This window comes from Paralichthys olivaceus, chromosome 7, assembly GCF_024713975.1.
Source record: "Paralichthys olivaceus isolate ysfri-2021 chromosome 7, ASM2471397v2, whole genome shotgun sequence".
In the NCBI taxonomy this organism is placed as follows: Eukaryota; Metazoa; Chordata; class Actinopteri; order Pleuronectiformes; family Paralichthyidae; genus Paralichthys; species Paralichthys olivaceus.
This window is the reverse complement of record NC_091099.1, coordinates 25,504,214-25,522,227: the sequence shown is the minus strand read 5'-3', so window position 1 is coordinate 25,522,227 and position 18,014 is coordinate 25,504,214. Positions and strand designations below refer to the sequence as shown.

Here is an 18,014-nt window from a genome sequence, read left to right as displayed (position 1 = left end):
AATTCACTCAGCGCTGAGAGACAGCTGGCTCAAATAAGCTTTAATTCTCAGATCGCAACTATTGGGAGAAACTGAGGCAGGGTCAGAGTTCACAGTCTGGACAGAGGATGGTTGTGGATTTTAGAATGAAAAATCAGTGGGAATCTGTAATGTTCATCATCTGAAAAGCAACAATGCCATACAGTTTGGCAAATGTACTAATCTGATGATTGTGTTTTAGTCATTTGTGGTTGCATTTGTTACAATGTGTTGTTTTCTTGTCTTCTTCAGATGTGCTTTACAAGTTTAAGGTCGATTTGGCTTGATTCTATTTTTGCTGTTTTTGTTGTTTTTGTATTTGTGTGCGTTAGTTTGATTCTGAATTAGTCAAATTTTATGTTGTTTGCTTATTTATTATGAAATCGCACACAGAAAATAAACAAGCACAAGGACCTTGTGGCAAATAAAACTGTTATCATCAGCACAAAAGTTGTGATTGAGCACAGACATGAGGTACACATCGATGTCTCCATTTGCACACTCACTTTGAAAAGAGACTTCTCGCCCTGTGTGTCGAGTGCACTTCTATTAAGAACTGCCACTAGATGTCAGAACTGTGACCTAACTGGACGCATCTGCAGCAAAGATTTTCTGCAGCTTCACCATAGAGTTAGGAGAAAACAAGAGTTTTCAATATTTCAAACATGCATTTTCTCTTTAAGTTTAATGGCTACTACTACTCATGCATGCCATATCACACAAACCTTACTAGTTAGTGATTCGTGTCTATGTGGACCTGTGACAGTGGACTCTGGACAGAATAAATTTGTCTCACTGTGCGCCCCATGCATGTTACTCGGGACAGAACATCAACAGAGTTGATTCTGTGCGTCGAACCTTTAATTCTGTGCCACTGAACACGATGGCCCTAAGATTGCAAAATTCCTTTGACAAGACTGTAACCTGCATGTGGGGTTCTTGCTTTCATTGCAGCAATTTTGTTGTGCGTATGGTGTTTATTTATATGCTATATAACATCATCATGTTCAGTAATAATCATGCCGTGGCTCAATGTTTCCACCTTGGAACTGCAGTGAAGTAATACAGCAACTGAGTCTTAGTTCTTTACAGTTCTACGTTTTTTGGACGACAGTGTATCGTTAGAATGGAAAGTATAGGATCTTGTGGATGTCTCTGTCAGGCGGGTCTGGGAGGATATGACTTTGGACTGGGCACATGGAGACTCAGTGTGGGGGTTCCATCCTGGGCACATTTCAGCCCAACCTGCATGTCTAACCCCCAAAAACTCAGATTTAAATTTAGCTCAGTTGAGTTTGGGCTTGACTGATATCGTTGAGGTTTTTGTGGATGTAGGAATGAAATGCTTGTGGTGACCAGCGGCCAAGGACCTGGATGGTGGAGGACCAGATTTTTTAAATAAACTGAGAATGGGTAATTAAACTGTATATAGACATGGGGTCGAGAGATGGGAAGAGAAGGTGGTATGAGGCGTGAAATTCCAGTAGGGCAGGCTGAGAGAGTGCTTGAGGCGAGGCTGTTCAGGATGGCCTCTTGTGAGGTGTGAACGAGGATTTCCAAGTGTGGACTTAGTTGATAATCATGGCTGAAAATGGTGGGACTGGTATGGGGTAGGTTTCCAATTCTGGGGCCAAGAGACTGATTTGCTGAAATTAGAACCAAAAAAGTGAATCTGCGATGTTGTTCGGGTAACCTGGGATGTGGGCTAAGGATGAACTGGTGTTGGGCTGAGATTAATGTGAGTCAGTGCAGGAATTGCATAAGAATCTCTACGTCTGCGGTGTTATTGGTGTGGATGAGTATAGACTTCCTGGACCATTTGTGCTCCCAAAGAATGGCAGCTATAATTATGGGATATATTTTCATGAAGCACAGATGAAGGAGTCTGAACCAAGAGATTTGAGCTCTGCGGCTAAGCAGAGGCGAACCATCTTCCTCTGCAATAGCCGAAGAACCTGTGGAAGGAGCTGTGTCCGTGAAAAGTTGGACATCATCAGGGTGAGGGAGTGCACGGAACCGGGATTGGTCTGCATTTCCCTGAGCTGCCTATAGTGTCAATGATGGATTGTTGAAGTAGCTCCCCTAGATCTACATAGTTACTGGATAGGATCAGTTGACGTCATGTGGGAGAGACGGGAGAGGGTCGGCTGAGTGATAGAGGTGGCTGGATGGTTGGTGTTGGGGAATGTGGAGGGAAGGAGGAAAGGATAGACAAGTGGGAAATTAAGAAGGAGGCTGGGTAAATAGAGGAATGGCCGAGGTGTGGTCCAGCTTCCGAACTGAAGTTAAATTATTAGTTTGAAAATACATCAACTCTCCTGATATGCCTGGCATCCACACTACTGCTGAGTTTTAGAACCACTCAAACTGAGAAGTTAAGAGACTCTGCTGTTTCCGTTTAGCCTGAAAACTCTGGGGTCACAGTTCAGAATACAACAACAGAAACAGAGATATTTGGAAACAATGACATAGACAATCTTTTTGGTCATGAAGTAACCTTTGCTGATTTGTTAGAATCCATATCACATGACTCTCCTCTAGAATAAAACAACTGACATTAGCCTTATCTACACGTGAAGAACACAACATGGATAATTAATTACAAGCATTGCTGACACTGTTGTCTCTGCTAACGGCGTTTGTGCTGTTATGTTTTGCATTTTCCAGTGATACAACAATTTACGTGCATAGGAAATTATATATTGTTCAGGCAATCTGCGACAATTCTGCAACCAACAACCAAATGTTTTGTGTGTTCAGCTGAACACACGTGCCTTCCTCGTGCCTTTGTGTGAAGAGGAGAAGGAGGCAAAAGATGTTAGAGTATTACATATCCCTTTCACACATGGAATAAGTAACATTTCTGCTTTGTGTCATTCAGATATGGGCAAATTTTATTTATTTATTTTTTCCAACTTTTGTAAGACTGTTTTTTTTTGCTTGTGTTGTTTGGGCCTGTGGAATTAATTTGGGTTAGATTTTAGAGGAGTGACCCTTTACATAGTGAGTACAAGAGATTATTGGGGAGTAAAATAAATTTGATTCTGATATATCGGCTGATGCATGTACTGAAAAGGAAAAAAAATAATTCTAGACAAATATAAAAAGAAAACAACTTGTAAAAGTCAACATTCACATTTTTTGATGTAGAATGTAAACATAATCCTGTCTTTACTGTAGTCATTATAGGGTGAAATCCCAGGAAATGGGATTCCTATGAATCCACTTCTAACCTACTTCAGCCCAAATAGCTCATTTCTAATTATAAACCAAACAAGATGATCCATTCTATCATCATCATTAACCTCCACCCATGTTGTTGTAGGAGTTGGCAGTGGCCACTGATGCACTACTCAGCGGAACAGTTTTTGCCTACAGCTTATCTTAACAATAGAGTTCTTTGGCCTCAATTACAATATTGTGTGTGTGTGTGTGTGTGATTCATGTAATATTTTCCTGTTTGAACACACCAGGTTGTGTTCCAGATGGATCCAACCTCCTTCTCTGTGTCCCAATCAAAACTAATGACACCAAACCTGCTCTGAGCAGCTGAGCAGTTGCTTGAGATAAAAACAGGAGCTCAGTGAACATCCACCATTCATCAATGACAAAAGTTTTCACCAGTAGCAAAGGACACTTAAACAGGGAAAAGTTGCAACATATTGTCCAAAGTTTAATCAAAGTTAATAGTCTGTTTTTGGCCTTTCCAACTTAAAGGTGCTCAGGTTAGGATAGTTCCTTTTAGTCCCTCTGGCTGTGTTATTACCCTGAGGAGTCAGCTAACTCCTCAGGGTAATGTACTGGTGGAGCTTAAACAGCTGTTTAAGCTCCACCAGTACATTGAGTATGTTCAACTGCTCCATTAGTTTTGCAATGCCTAATGTTTACTTACATGTTAAATGGTTTGTACTTATAAAATGCTCTAGTCTTGATGATCACTCAAAGCACTGAACAGTACAGTGTGTTGACATTACCAGTTACTGTTACCAATTCACACACACATTCATAGAGTGCATCTACGGACAAAAGAATAAAATCTCAGCATGAAAAACAGAAGTCATGCAGGTAAGATCCTGACGAAGATGCCAACTTGGAAAGACAATGAGATTTTGGAACCTTTGGTGATGAGGGCGGACACCGGTGTGGATGTGTTGTTAACAAAACACGTGATCTCCACAGCAGAATGAATACATTATGTCCTTCCTCTGTCTGCTGCTCCACCCCTCCACCCCTCCACCCCTCCACCTGAACACTGACCCAAGACTGGTATGTGTGCCTGTATATAACTTAGATTAAACCTTGAACCTTATAATTTCCAGTATAGCATTATTTCACATTATGTTTGGTATACATACAATTATTATATAAATATAGATAAAATACCAAACATGACTATACATGTTTAATGTTTTATTTGATGCCACACACGTAGAGGACACTGACAAAGATGTCAAGGGAGCTTTGGGTGATAATGGCCTATAATGCCGGTGTCAGCAAAAACAGAATCTCTGCAGCAGAATTAACATGTTACATCCTCCCCCTGTCTGATGCGTCGCCCCTCACCCGAATCCTGCAGAGATTTCTGTGTTGTTGTGAACATGTCTGAGTGGAGAATGTCTCGCTGTGTTGTTCATATGAGATATGGCTAACTTTTTTTAATTTGAGGGTCACTGCTGTAGTAGGATTCTTGTGATTAAAACAGCTTACCCTAAAACTGAAACAGAGATATGTTGTTTTGTTTTATTGGAGCAGTGGTGTTTCTTTTCCATCCTGCAGAAATTATAAAGGTATTAGTAACTTTTCTGCCGCTGGTGAACTCGGTTTCTTGGTGGGAGAAGGTGGTCCCATGTCAAGAGCTTCAGCCATCATTGTGTTGATAAGAAAAGAGGTCCGATTGACCCTCTGAGCAAGGCTACTTCTTCAGGACAGACTGGACACTACAGGGACTCGATATCTGAAAGTGAAGAGATTGGCCTGCTGGTTCACTGGCTGTGTTGCAATAGCAAATACATACAGCACCTTAAAGGTTGAACAGGTTTTCTCCCTGTCAGCTCAGATGATGTTGTTATGTTGTTATTTGACATCTGAATAACAGCACAGTATGAGTATGTTTAACCTGTTTCTAGACCTCCCCCTTATTGTTGACAATAGTGAAAATAACAATATATTTACAAAATCTTCTTTTTCAACCCTTATATTCATCACCGACTTCCTCTGAATTAAAACTCGAATTGAACCATTACGACAAAGACACAAACATTTTACAGATGCTACTTTTTATTTTTTGCCATAAAAAGGTAATATGTGGAAAAAACCTTGTTGTATCTGGTGTCACTGCTGAGAATACCACAACTTGAAAATACAAGAGTCCAATACTGCTGAAAAAGGGTAACGAATAAGAATACGAAACAAACAAAAGTGTGCCAGTAGAAATAACATAAAACACAACAACAGCCACAAGTACAAACCTACGGAACAAAATACACCTAAAGTACTATAATTATGACTTGATGCCAAAGTGTCTCTTGGCAGAATGGTGGCAGTGGTTCAGGAGGTTGAGAAGGTCATCTACTAACAAGAAGGTTTCTGGTTCAATCCCTGGCACCTCTAGTCTGTAGTATGAAGTGTCCTTGGGCAAGATACTGAACTCCAAGTGCTCCTGGTAGCTGTGCATGAATGTGTTAGTGGGTCTTGTACTGTGAAGCGCTTTAAGTGTTGGCTAGCACAGGAAAGGTGTTGCATAAATGCAGTCCATTTACCTGTTAAAGGTTAAAAAGCTCAAACTTTCCAGACTTTTTAGCTTTAAGGTCTGTGGAAGTTTTGACTCGTCAGAATTCAGTTTCTGAGTTCAGTGTACGATTGGTGTTTTTTTGATCAAATATTTTTACACTTCCTGCTTCCTTAGAAATTGTGATGAGTTTCTTGCAGCACGGCACATTCTGTATATCAAAGAATCTCCTGCACTGTGACCCTGTGACTACCATTGGACAAATATCTGGATACCGTCATGTCATCTCTTACTCTTTGATTGTCTGCTCTGTGCCCGATCCCCAACTGCTTCCACTCTCACACTGTAGCCCTCAGAGAGCCTCCGCTCGCTCTGTCCTGCATTTTAAGTCACTTCTCTCAGCACAGATGTCCTTTCATGTTATAAGGAGAAGCTGTTTAAAGCAGCATACGCATCTCAGTGCTCCAGTCTGACTCTGAGCTTCAGACAGTGACTGAGCTCTGCTCTGAAGTGACAGAAACAGAACTGTGTGGGTGTGTGCCACACTTTGTTGTTATTTCACTGCACCGGTGCAGTGAAGCTGCACAGTGTTTGAGAAAAACACTCCGTCTCCCCTGCAGCATTAATGTGACGGGCTCAAAGCCTCCCCCCCCAGACTCCAAGATGTTTTAATTGTTTTGATCATTGATAGTGGAAAAAAAGAAGATTGGCTGATAAGGTGTCTCTAGATGGCAGTGCATTCAACATGACGCACCAACGGAATGATACTCCCAATTGGCAATGGGAAAGGAGTCAACTTTTTAACTGGTTTACCTGCGTTTAAAAACCTGTGTATGTACAGTATTTTATTAACATAAGGTTTCATCCCTTTAAGCTCTCACTCCCTGATAGCCAGTGGGTGATACAAACCCTGTTTCTGCACAACTGTTTGGGTAGGGCTGTCATTTTTCTAGGAGAAGTGACACTTTTGCTTCATGAAGATGACACACATTTCATTTTTAAAGACATAAAAACTATTTGGGAGTCATGCTGCATCTCAGGTGCTACTATCGTCTTCTGCAATGTCACAACTGTCTGATAAGACTAATAGTTGATCCTAATCTGATTCCTGATGCTTACATCACTTGGATCAGCTGTTGCTCAAATTTTGTGAAATAGTTTCTTCCTTTAAAATGTAGAATTAATTTTAATGGTTCATCTTGCAGTCTATGGTAGTTTCATGATGGGATGGAGGGGTAGGGCCAAATGTGAGGAATTGGAGCTCTTGAAACGAAGATTTTTCCGACTCTCATTTGACACCAAGGGGTCTGGAAATTTTCCAGAATGCCTTGCGAATCACTGGCAAGCTGGGAGAGAGACCCACAAATGTAGTATTTCTCCATTAATACGGATCAACAAATTACGATAATGATTGTAATATCTTAGTTTGATATCCTTTCAATGTATTATGCTCATTTCTTCAACCTTAAAAAACCCTTTCTTTGCATGATAATCCCTACACATAATATAATATCACACCCCCCCCCTTTGAAGACACACAGTGTACTTGATCGAACCCACATATAGCAGCGACGTTTCTGAACTAAACTGCTCCTCTAAGATAAGATAAGATAGACTTTATTCATCCCACACTGGGGAAATTTCAACATTACAGCAGCAGAAGGGCATTAAGATAGAGAAAATAAAAATATAAAAATAAAATAAGAATAAAAATATACATATATAGACAGAAATATAAAGAAAAATGTAAACTTGATGTAAACACAAAGATACCGGAAATTCACAGTGATATTGCACATGGGAAGTGGAAAATATACATTGGATATAATAATTCATAAAGTCTTGCACACACACCTAAAGATTTAATATAAATATTGCACATGATATATATATATATATATATGTATGTATATATGTAGGAGGTAGATGCAGTAACATAGCATCCTGGCAGGGTTGCATACAGACCCCTGCTAGCAAACTGAAGCTGTGTGCTTTTGATTCATACTTAAAATAATGCAGCGCATCCAAGCATTTCAATTTCAAATGTAATTTATTCACTTTCATTACATTACCATTAATTCATTTACATATACCTGTAATTCATTTTATCATAATTCCAAGTTTGAATACATATTATATATATTTTCAGATATCTAGAACTTATATTGATAATAAATATAGTTAAAATAAATAACACTGATAGCTCAGTTTGATGCCGGTTGCTTTCCCCCCCATATGGGGGTCATCGGAGATGAGGCTGATGAATTAGTGAAGGCTATGTTGTGACTAAAAAGACCTAATCACCAGCGGTTGTGATTGTCTACATCATTGTTTCCAAAAATGTGCATTTGTGCTTGTCCAGACTAAACACAGCCCTAGATTTTCAATCTCAAACAGGGCTATTTCCAAATGTATCTGTTTTTATGGCTCTAAAAATAGTGGAGGCATAGACGCAGCAGAGTTGAAGCATTTTCAATCAGAATATAATCCTATGGATGAAGTATAAAGAAGCCCTTTGATTGAGAGACCTTCCCATACAACTACAGCTTCAGTTACTTTTGCTTAGGTCTCACAACAAGCTAAATCACAAAAGCCCCCCTCCGCTCCGACACACAAGGCATGCTGGGAGGCCTGCGGTTTCCCGCTGAACCTATGATCTATGTGTAATTAACTGATGAGAAGGCTCACCAGGCTTCAGTTGGTACTGATTCACTGATACACATTGATCTGTGGGTTTGTAGAGGTGGAGTCCCTGACTGCAAATACTTTGTTTTTACAACCTCCTGATTAACTTCACATCAACCGAGCAAATGCAGCAAAAATCAAAGGAGAGACAGAGGACAAGAGACAAGATAAAGTATTGATGGAGGGGTAGAGAGAGAAATGGAGATGGAGCGAGAGTGCACTATGCACAACATTGTAATTATGAGTTCTTGTCCCTCGATTGCCCTGCTGAGATGAGTGTTGAGTGGAAAGAGATGAATCAGCGTTTCCTTTGAGGAGAAAAATAACAGCTCGATAAAGAGGCTGCAAACCCCACCAAAAAAAATCAAAACCATTTTACCCATCACACACGCACCCGCACGCACACTCACACACACACACACACACAGGGAAGATAACCCCCTTGTTTAAATTTAAATGTCGCCTTTGATGGAGCTGTGATGGCGGCTGCTGTTTCCCGTGTTTCACCTCATCAACTCTGAAATGACTGAATGTGTTTACATGCAGACAAAACATGCAATTTGAATATATTTAAGATAATAGTGCAGGTTGACCAGCAGAAGCACCATGCTCTTGCTGATTCGCTCTTATTTGGTGCAAAGTAAAACTGCTGTAACGTTTCCCAGACGTTCCTGTTCTGCAGAAGATGACAGTTTGTGATGTAGTGTTTACTGCAGCTAAAGTAGATTGACATTGTACTGCTACACAGCTCTATATCCATTATGCATAATGTGTTTCTTTAAAAATGACCCAGGATTTAAAAGTGAGTAGATTTAAGCTGCTAGTATTTTAAGGTTTCTCAGTTTTCATCTTCACGTTATAAAAATTTAAGCTTGATGACTAACTGGAGGTTTCTTTGCTGAAGTACACCTGGGGACTTGTACTTTGGAGTTATTTATGTCCACATGCCTTCTTCTTTACTCTTTTTAGGAGAGACAGGTGTTGTGCAGTTTAACATATCCAGTGCTTTTGACTCATCTAATATTGTCCAAGGGAAACATGAATGGGATTTTTACTTGTAAACCAGGGGGATCCAAAGTAACTTCTTGGTTATAGCCTTTATGTACACCACTCACTCACTCAATCTCATTTAATCTCTTTGAAAAATCACCATGAGAAAATGGAAACTCTATCAACAAAATAAAATTCCTTCTTTGTCAGCACAAGAGAGACTTTAATCAGGCAGTGCAAGTATTTGTCGGGGTAGCTTGTTTCCATCCATAGACCTTGTTAATTCCAGTCTGTCGAACATATATCTCCTGAACTGTTCATTTTGAATAAAAATTGTATCAACAAGTGAACTGTGTTCTGTAGCAGTAAGTGTACCTTCAGTCCGCGGACCGAGTTAGACTTCTGTTAAACTTCACTGGCAGCCTGTGAACAATAATGATTGGAGTATTTTTATTTTACTATATTGCACTGACCCAGACATTCATGGGTGTAATTGGTGCCATTGGTGCATGCTTATATCCATCATGGCAATAACATCCGAATGACTTCCTCTTTAGCAAGTTGTCTTTAAAGTAAAATCATAACGTTTCTTTTGTTGGTAAAATGCTTTATATTGAGCTGAATTATAGAGCTTTTATTTTGGAAAGTTGTGAATTTGGGTCTAAAGATTGTGTTAGCTGCGTAACAGATCTCTGAAATAGCTGACGTGCAAAGAATGAAAAAACAACACCAGTTCAGTAAATCATTCAAACTTATATATAAACCACACATCAACAGTAATAAAGCAAATTGAATTTCACTTAATGAAAAAACATTGTCTGTTAAATTTAGTAGTTGTAGATAAACCAGGTATGATGAACACAAAGTTTTCTATCTTCACTCTGCATCATAGACCGTTGATAAAAAGCTCTGCACACAACATCCAGCCCACAAACAATGAAAAGTGACAGTATATTGTAGAACTGGACTCACTAATGACATGGTAGAATTCTCAAGTAGCTCCAGAACACAGGACAAGAGAACAGCCCATTACTAACAGGCAGGTTTAGAACAGGCACTGGATTCATATTAATATATATAAAAATATATTAAAAGTCTTCAGACACTAGTTAATTACAGTAACCCTCTCAAGATTCATAACAGCCGCATCATTTCCCATCTCCACCCCCCCGGCTCCACCTTGACTGATTGACCTCATGTTGACCTGAGAGCTTGTGGCGGACTGAGGTCACTGCAGAAAGCCGTTACCTCCTGAGCCACCCTTCGGTCCGAGCAAGCTGAGGTGGCAAGAACCCGGCTGAACGGCCCATTAACCTCCTTCTCACCACGGCACGCTACAGTACACTGCCGTTGATTTATGACACTGCAGGCTGGTGAGGGTGAGCGGTAAATCAGAATTAATGGATGTGGCGGTGCAGTGTGTGTGCGTGTGTTTGTGTGTGTGTGTGTGTATGCTTGCATAGATGACAAAATCAAACCACTCAGTGTGGACTCACCTGCCACACACACACACACACCCAGGAGGCCATGAATATGTATAAACACAGAGGCACACACACACTCCCTTTGCTGTCTGGTGTGTGAGGGTGCAGGTGGGGGGTTATTGATGCTGAATGCTATCATTAGTGTTGGAGAGAGAGAGCAGTAAGTAGTGGCTATATAAATGCAAATTCCTCATCATTCCCTTGCTGCTTCCAGGGCAGCGTCAGAGAGGGCTCAGTTCAGCTGCTCACCTCCACTTTTTTGTCTCACACCTTGTTATGCTTCATCTATCGCCAGTTTATCGCCACTGAGATGACTCTCCTGCTTCAGCTGACTTCTGGTATAACTTGCTGCAAAATAAAATAGAAAAAGGCCATTCAAACAGATCATTGATTTCTCCCTTCCTCCACAAGCGCTCTCTCTAAATGTGCTTGTCTGCAGTGTTTATTGACGTTCCTCGCTGCTGTGTAATTATTCCCATCAGGAGAACAGCCTCTGAGTTCTCTAATAACTCCATTAAGGTTGGAAGCAGTACAGCGCAGAGCAAGTTAAAAGCCTAATTAACACCTCAAATGGCATCTTCACTGCAATTAGGAGCACAATTTTGACATAACTTCACAGCAGCAGTGGGTGAAGGTTACTGTCCTTGTGTACTGTACCGAAATAGAAATTTGACTGTTTTCATTTTATTTATTTTAATTTTATAACCTTGTACTTCAACCCCACTCATTTTGAGGGTAAATATGTATTTAATATTAATTTGCCTTTGTATGATCCACACAGTAAACTAAACCAACCTATTCACATTCCAACAATTGAGGCCTACTTTATAGGTAATGTAGCTTTATGTGGTTATTACAGTGGACACAAAAAACCATCCAGAATTATCTTATCTTATTCTATCCATGTTATGTGAGACACATTTATCTAACTCAAACTCAAAATCAAAGTGAAGCAGATGGTGTCTTCTGCATTTCCAGTATGCTGTGTGAATCATTCATTGTCACATGTTAAGCTGCAGCCCACTGACTTGGTTTTAGAGATATTTTCATTTTATCTCTGCACTTCAAAATGACATATGACACCCTTAACTTAAGGAGATCATCAGAACATCTGAACCCCCCCCCCCCCCTAACGAGCTCCATTTCTTGAACCCTAGTGTTTCTAAATTCCTTAAAGGGATAACAGCCATGCCTAAAATAATTTGCAGGCTATTCTAAATGCATTTGTCTCATGCAAGGCAGAATCAAAAATCTACCAGTAACAAGGTACAATTAGTCTGTATTTTAATGAAAGAAAGTGGTAGAGTAAGGTGCTGGCTGACAGGTGAAGTCTGAGTGGGGTGCTGGCTTGCTGACTGATTGCCTGACAGGGCTAATCCTCTAAATACTGGATACAGAGAGCAGTGCGAGTTCTCGTCTGCATATCTTGAGAACCGCTCATCTTATTGGTTCACACCTGACATGTGTATTGTTAAAGGGCCAGGAAAGTGCCGTGTCAAATTTGTTGCTATTTGGACAATAATTTGTCCATGTATTGAACTTATCTTCCAAATAATATTTGACAGGGGCCTTAATCTGCCAGACCTTAGATAAACTGCTGCAGTGGTTGGCAACTGGGTCAAAGCACTGATCAAAATTGCCACCAGAGATTGATAATCTTATTATTTTTATTTCACCATATCAGACTGACAGACATTCATGGGCGTTGACCCCCTTTACGGCAACAAAATTCATAAAATCACTTCCTGATCTGAATTACATAACTTTTATTTTAAGAGTTCAGTCTGAAGATTTAGTCGATTACTTAAGAAACCTATGAAATAATGCACATGCAATATATGAAACATAACACCAGGTAAATACATTTTTCAAAATATTATAGTGTTGTATAAAAGCTAATTCAGTTTTCATTTGATGAAAACATCAAACATAAAGTCTTCACTGCACATAAACCAGGTAGGATAAACACAAACTTCCCTCCACATCATAGACTGTTCAGAAAAAGCTCTACACACAACGTCCAGCAGTCAAACAGTAGAAAGTGAAAGTATATTGTAGAACTGTTTGAGGAAGACTCACTATTATTACAAGCGATCATTCTGACGTTTCTAAAGAGCATTAACATAGGACAAACAAAAAGCCCATTTTAAACAGGCATGTCTAGAACAGGCACAGCACGAGTTACTTCTAACACACAAATGATACATGATTGAAATGATCCAGACCTGGATTAAGAAAAAAGGAAAAAGAGCAAATATGCCCAAATATCAACATATGATGAAACAAGTAATATATACACAGTACACACAATTCATTTCTCTGCAGATGCAGATTTTAAATACAAAACCTGTGATGAGCCCATCAGATACAAGCAACTATGTAAAATGGCTGTAACGGTAGTAGTAAACAGTAAAATCAGTCATTATAACAAGATATTATGTTGGCACACACATTTCTCTGTTGAGGGAATTTGGCAGAGACATGGACTCAAAGTTGAGTTGATACTGACAGATATCAGCGTGCATGCGCAAAAGTCGTGTGCTGCCTGTTACAAGCTTTTGAATTTGCCTAAGGGGGTTAATAAAGTACTTCTGATTCTGATACGAATTTTGTGGTTAAAGGTCAAAGGTCACTGTGGCCTCACAAAACATGTTTATGGCCACAACTCAAGAACTCATGTGCTAATTAGCAGGATAAACTAATGCCATTTTATGTCCAACAGATCAAGGTTCAGCCCCACTGTGCTGAGCATTATTTAACACCACAACGCAAGAGAGTGATGATTATGTTTGTAAAGCAAAAAGTGAAAAAAAAAAAATCTCAAAAAAGATGTTAACTCTGAAATATTTGACAGCTTATGGTGAAAAGGGTGTTGATGTAAAAACATGTGATCTCCACGATGGAATTCACAAGTTATGTCCCGCCTCTTCATAACATATTTTTATTCTTGTTGATTGTTTTTACCTTTTGGATGCTTTTATCCATAACTGTCTCTTATGCTGCTGAATAGTCAACATGCTCTAGGAAAGACAGTGTTGGCCTGTTCACCACTGCCCCTGCTGGATGGATCACAATCAAACAGCCTTTTGCTGATGCTTGCTTGTTTCATGGTCCGCAGATAATGAATTCTACTTCAGGATCTACTCTGCATTTGTGTAACCTCACACAGAGTTCACTTTGTTTGTGTTAGTAAATGATCACTTCATTACACTATCTATTGATCCTGGTTTCATTCAATAGTGCACGATGGCATGAGCTTTTTTCCTTTTTCGATAAAAGTCCAATTACTTTGTCCATGACATCTGTGGATGCCAGGCTTTTTGTTTTTACTGGCTGGAGAAAATGGGTCTTGGTAATGCAATAACTTTAAATGTGCCAAGTCCAACAAGATCACAACATTAAACAACATCACTGAATTCCTATAACAGGAGGAAATTAGGTCAGGGGAATTGAAATAAGCCAATTTGGAAAAGAGCTCCAGCAGCTTTCATTGGTGATGAGGAGGATAAGTGAGGGTTAGTTAATTTTCCTTAACGCACCACTGAAGAGAGCAAATAGTTTGTATGTATATGAGATCCAAAACAGCTGAAGGACAATTTCTAACTGGGATTTGGAGACTCAAGTCAGTTGTATCGCCTGTGATGAACCCATAATCATAGCGAGGAGCGTCCTGTCAGCTGGAGCTGCAGCTATAATATGTGAACTAATCAAGCAGATAAACCAGCAGCATGAGCCAAAAAGAGTTAATGTGATCTCAGCTCAGAACAGCGGGGCTGTCCTGCAGATCAATAGTCATGTTTTAAAGGTTTGCGCCGACACAGCTCATTGGAAACGCATGACTGAGCCAAAGCACCAAGTCGGCTTCGGGTCAATACTGTCGTTAATCGCTGAATTCTATCCGTCCTGAATGATGAAGATGAATGATGGCAGCAGCAGGAGCGATGGATGATACAACTGTTTACAAAAGAAGGATATGATTTCGGCTCCAAATCCCTTGTTTCTCTTCCTGAGTCGTTACCTTTTTGTCTCTCTTTACCTTTATTTGTTCATCCCTCAGTTTCTCTCTGGCCGCCCAGGTCTATCTCCTCCTGTCTTCTCTTTATTACAGAGGCTTTGTTGATAGTGAGCAGAGGCGCATTAAAAAGTTTGTCTGCACTGTGTGTGTGTGTGTGTGTGCGTGTTAGATGGTTATTGATCCCTTCCCAGTGGATAAATAGTGCAGCAGTTGGAGTTCAATCTTCTCTGTGTTATGTCTTTATGTTATGGTGAAATAGGTCCCCAGTGTAACTTTTTATTTTAAGCTTTGATCAAGCAAGGAAGGGATTAGTTTGGTCATAATGGTCATAATCCATAAATGATTGTATTGCCATAGGTTGTTCATGTTCAAGTCATATGGTGGAGAAACAGCCTGGTGTGGAAAAATTAGCCTTCATTTGATGCCACATGTTCTTTGGCCGTCTCAAATGCAAACAGTTTGAACCCAGCATTAAAGTGTAAAAATTAGAATTGCACCAGATCTCTGTGGTTTTGTTGACCTACTAAAACTGCCCAGAGGCTCTAAGTAGGTCTGAATACCATCTGCTCAGTTCAGCCTGTGGAGCCGCCGACAGTGCTTTACAAAACCTGAGAGTAGATTTTCCAGTTTTCATTGCAGCCACTGACAAGGTAAAAATACACACTGTTAATTCTTTGGCTGGCCAATCCATTGTGTTGCATTGAGCAGCATTGATGTGGTCTGATTGAAATGAATGAGGTCAAGCATGTTTTGATGTATTGGCTGACAATTGAAAATGAAATTGACTCTGTTTTCTCAAGGTGTCTACACCCATTAACAAAGTTAATTTAACTTTTTAAGAGCTTTCTAATACAATTCACCTGCTTTCAACATGCAGCTTTCATCAGCACCTCAAGGCGCTGGCTTTAACTACCAGTCATTAGGGCTGCGCGAAGAATTGAATTTCAATTACGATTCTGGCTTCCAACGAAAACAAAGTAAAACGACTACTTCCTTGAATAAAAGTGGGGCTATGTACTCAACTAAATGTATCCTTGTAACGTGCTGTATTACTGTGCCGCTTGTCCTCGCTCTTTCCACGCTGACCTGATAAGAAGTTAGTAGTACACGTACAGTACTTGAAGTTAAAGTAATTGAAAAACATTTTGCGTGCACGCAGTCCACCAACTATACAACAGGAGATGTAACGTGATGTGCACAGCCAGGACATCAGGGTTAAAGTAACCAGAACAATCCAGATTTATGATCTGACAGCATCAATTAATAACTAAATAAATGTGATTGTCAGTTTGTGTGGAGAGTGACAGAGACGAGCACGCACACACTCACACACACTGTAGACAGAAGTTTTTTCCTGCAGATAATGACCATAGACTGTATGACGCAAGCAGTGTTTTCACTAAATTATTGCAGAGGAAGCGACGCCCTGTTTATTCATGAACATAAATGTGAATTCAGCAGGTTGTTGTAAAGATCAGTTCTATGTGTGAGGGATTTGATAACGTCACAGGAGCAGAGTCACGCTGCTGAGCTGCGCTGCTTGCTCAGGCATGTAAACACTCTAATCGGTAAAGTGTGTGATGTTTCCAAATTCAATGAGTGATCGTGTTAAATAATCGTCATTACAATATGGCTCAAAATAATCATTTAACTTGCATTTCCACAAGTTCATAAATTATTTATCAGACTGGCTGCATAGGCATTAGCCTAATGCATAAAACTAACCTGAAATAGACTGATAATGCAGCACATACCAGAACTAATGATCCCTTAATTCAATTCTAAGCTTTTTAACACCTATTTTCAAATCGAATTTAAGACATTTTAAAACTGTTTACGGTCCTGCTGCTACCGCTTCTTAATTACTGATCGTCAAGTATTTTAAAAAGGGGGCCATGATCATCGTCTTTTTCTCGCCTTAAATCAATCTGTTTTGTCTTTGTCTGCTCTGGGTCTTCACCTCAAATCTTAAGCTGTATTAATATTTTAAATAAAAATGCACTAAAGCTATGCTTTGTGTTACCTTCACTTCTCTTTTTCCTGCAGATCCGACTATGAGATTGAATACGACAGATACCCTGAGGACTACTATAACAGGTACGGCAGTCATCTGTGGGATGTGTCTTGTGCGTCATTCTAAAGGGTACGCACAGACAATGTATTTAGTCATCTAATTATCAAGAAAGTGTGTTAGGAAGCTGAGCAAGTTACTGCTTCTCTCCAGCGAATTAAGATTTGTTGCAGTTGTTTTAATTCCAACAGGAAACTGAAGCAAATGGTTCATTTGTACCTCACCTATAACTAAAAAGATCAGACGGCTTTGTGTGATGGCTTCCCGAGTCTCTTTGCTAAAACTTAGTTCTGCTGAAGACTGAGGCCTTGACAACCTCAGATGTCACCTCAACATTTGAGTGTTTCCTACATGTGTTCTAAGTGGTCCAAACTAAGACTGAGAGAAGGAAATTGGTATGAGAACACTCCACTCAACTCCCCATTTGTAAGCTCTCTGATGGCAGCGTACACTGAACTCTGAGGTCAGGAAAAGACCTGGCTCTCCCTGACAGCTGTTTGCACATCCAGGAAAAGATGGAAAGTATGAGTGTTTGGCCATGTTGTGTTCAGCTTTCAGCCATTTGAAGATCCATTTTATGAGGATGGGCAGGGCCTCCCTTCCACCCTCCATCTATCCTATTTTTCTTCAAAAACAGAGCGACAGATTCTCTCTCTTTAGGACATAATACTGAGAGGAGAGAAAATGGCTTACTGCTGTGAGTTAGGAGGATTAAAATCCCATCACTAGGATTTACTGAAGGTCAAGAAATTAAGAAAGAGATAGTGACTGCAGCAATGTATTCCCGAAAAAGCCTCAGATATAAAAAGCAGGCAAAGAAAAGAGAGACAAATGAATGATCAATGAATATTTAATTATAAAGAATAAAAATCATAAATGATATGCGGAGCTTGGACTCAGGAGGTAGAGCAGCTCATCCACTAAGCAGAAGGTTGGTTTGATCCCAGCTAATCCAGTCTGCATTCCAAAGTGTCCTTGGGCACGATATTGAACCCACAAATTACCACTGACAGCTGTGCCGCC

General features: G+C 39.9%; 1 protein-coding gene across 3 annotated transcripts in view; it reads left to right on the top strand.

The window, feature by feature from the left end:
- LOC109624239 (RNA-binding Raly-like protein) overlaps positions 1-18,014 on the top strand; it is a 53,754-nt gene that overhangs the window by 10,152 nt on the left and 25,588 nt on the right. For 2 of the 3 annotated variants that reach the window (XM_020078784.2, XM_020078785.2), the window contains exon 3: positions 16,967-17,017. The exons of the other annotated variant lie outside the window; for it this stretch is intronic. In XM_020078784.2, coding sequence (XP_019934343.2) covers positions 16,967-17,017 — 51 coding nt within the window. The remainder of the gene's footprint in view (positions 1-16,966; positions 17,018-18,014) is intronic. 3 annotated transcript variants of the gene reach the window in all.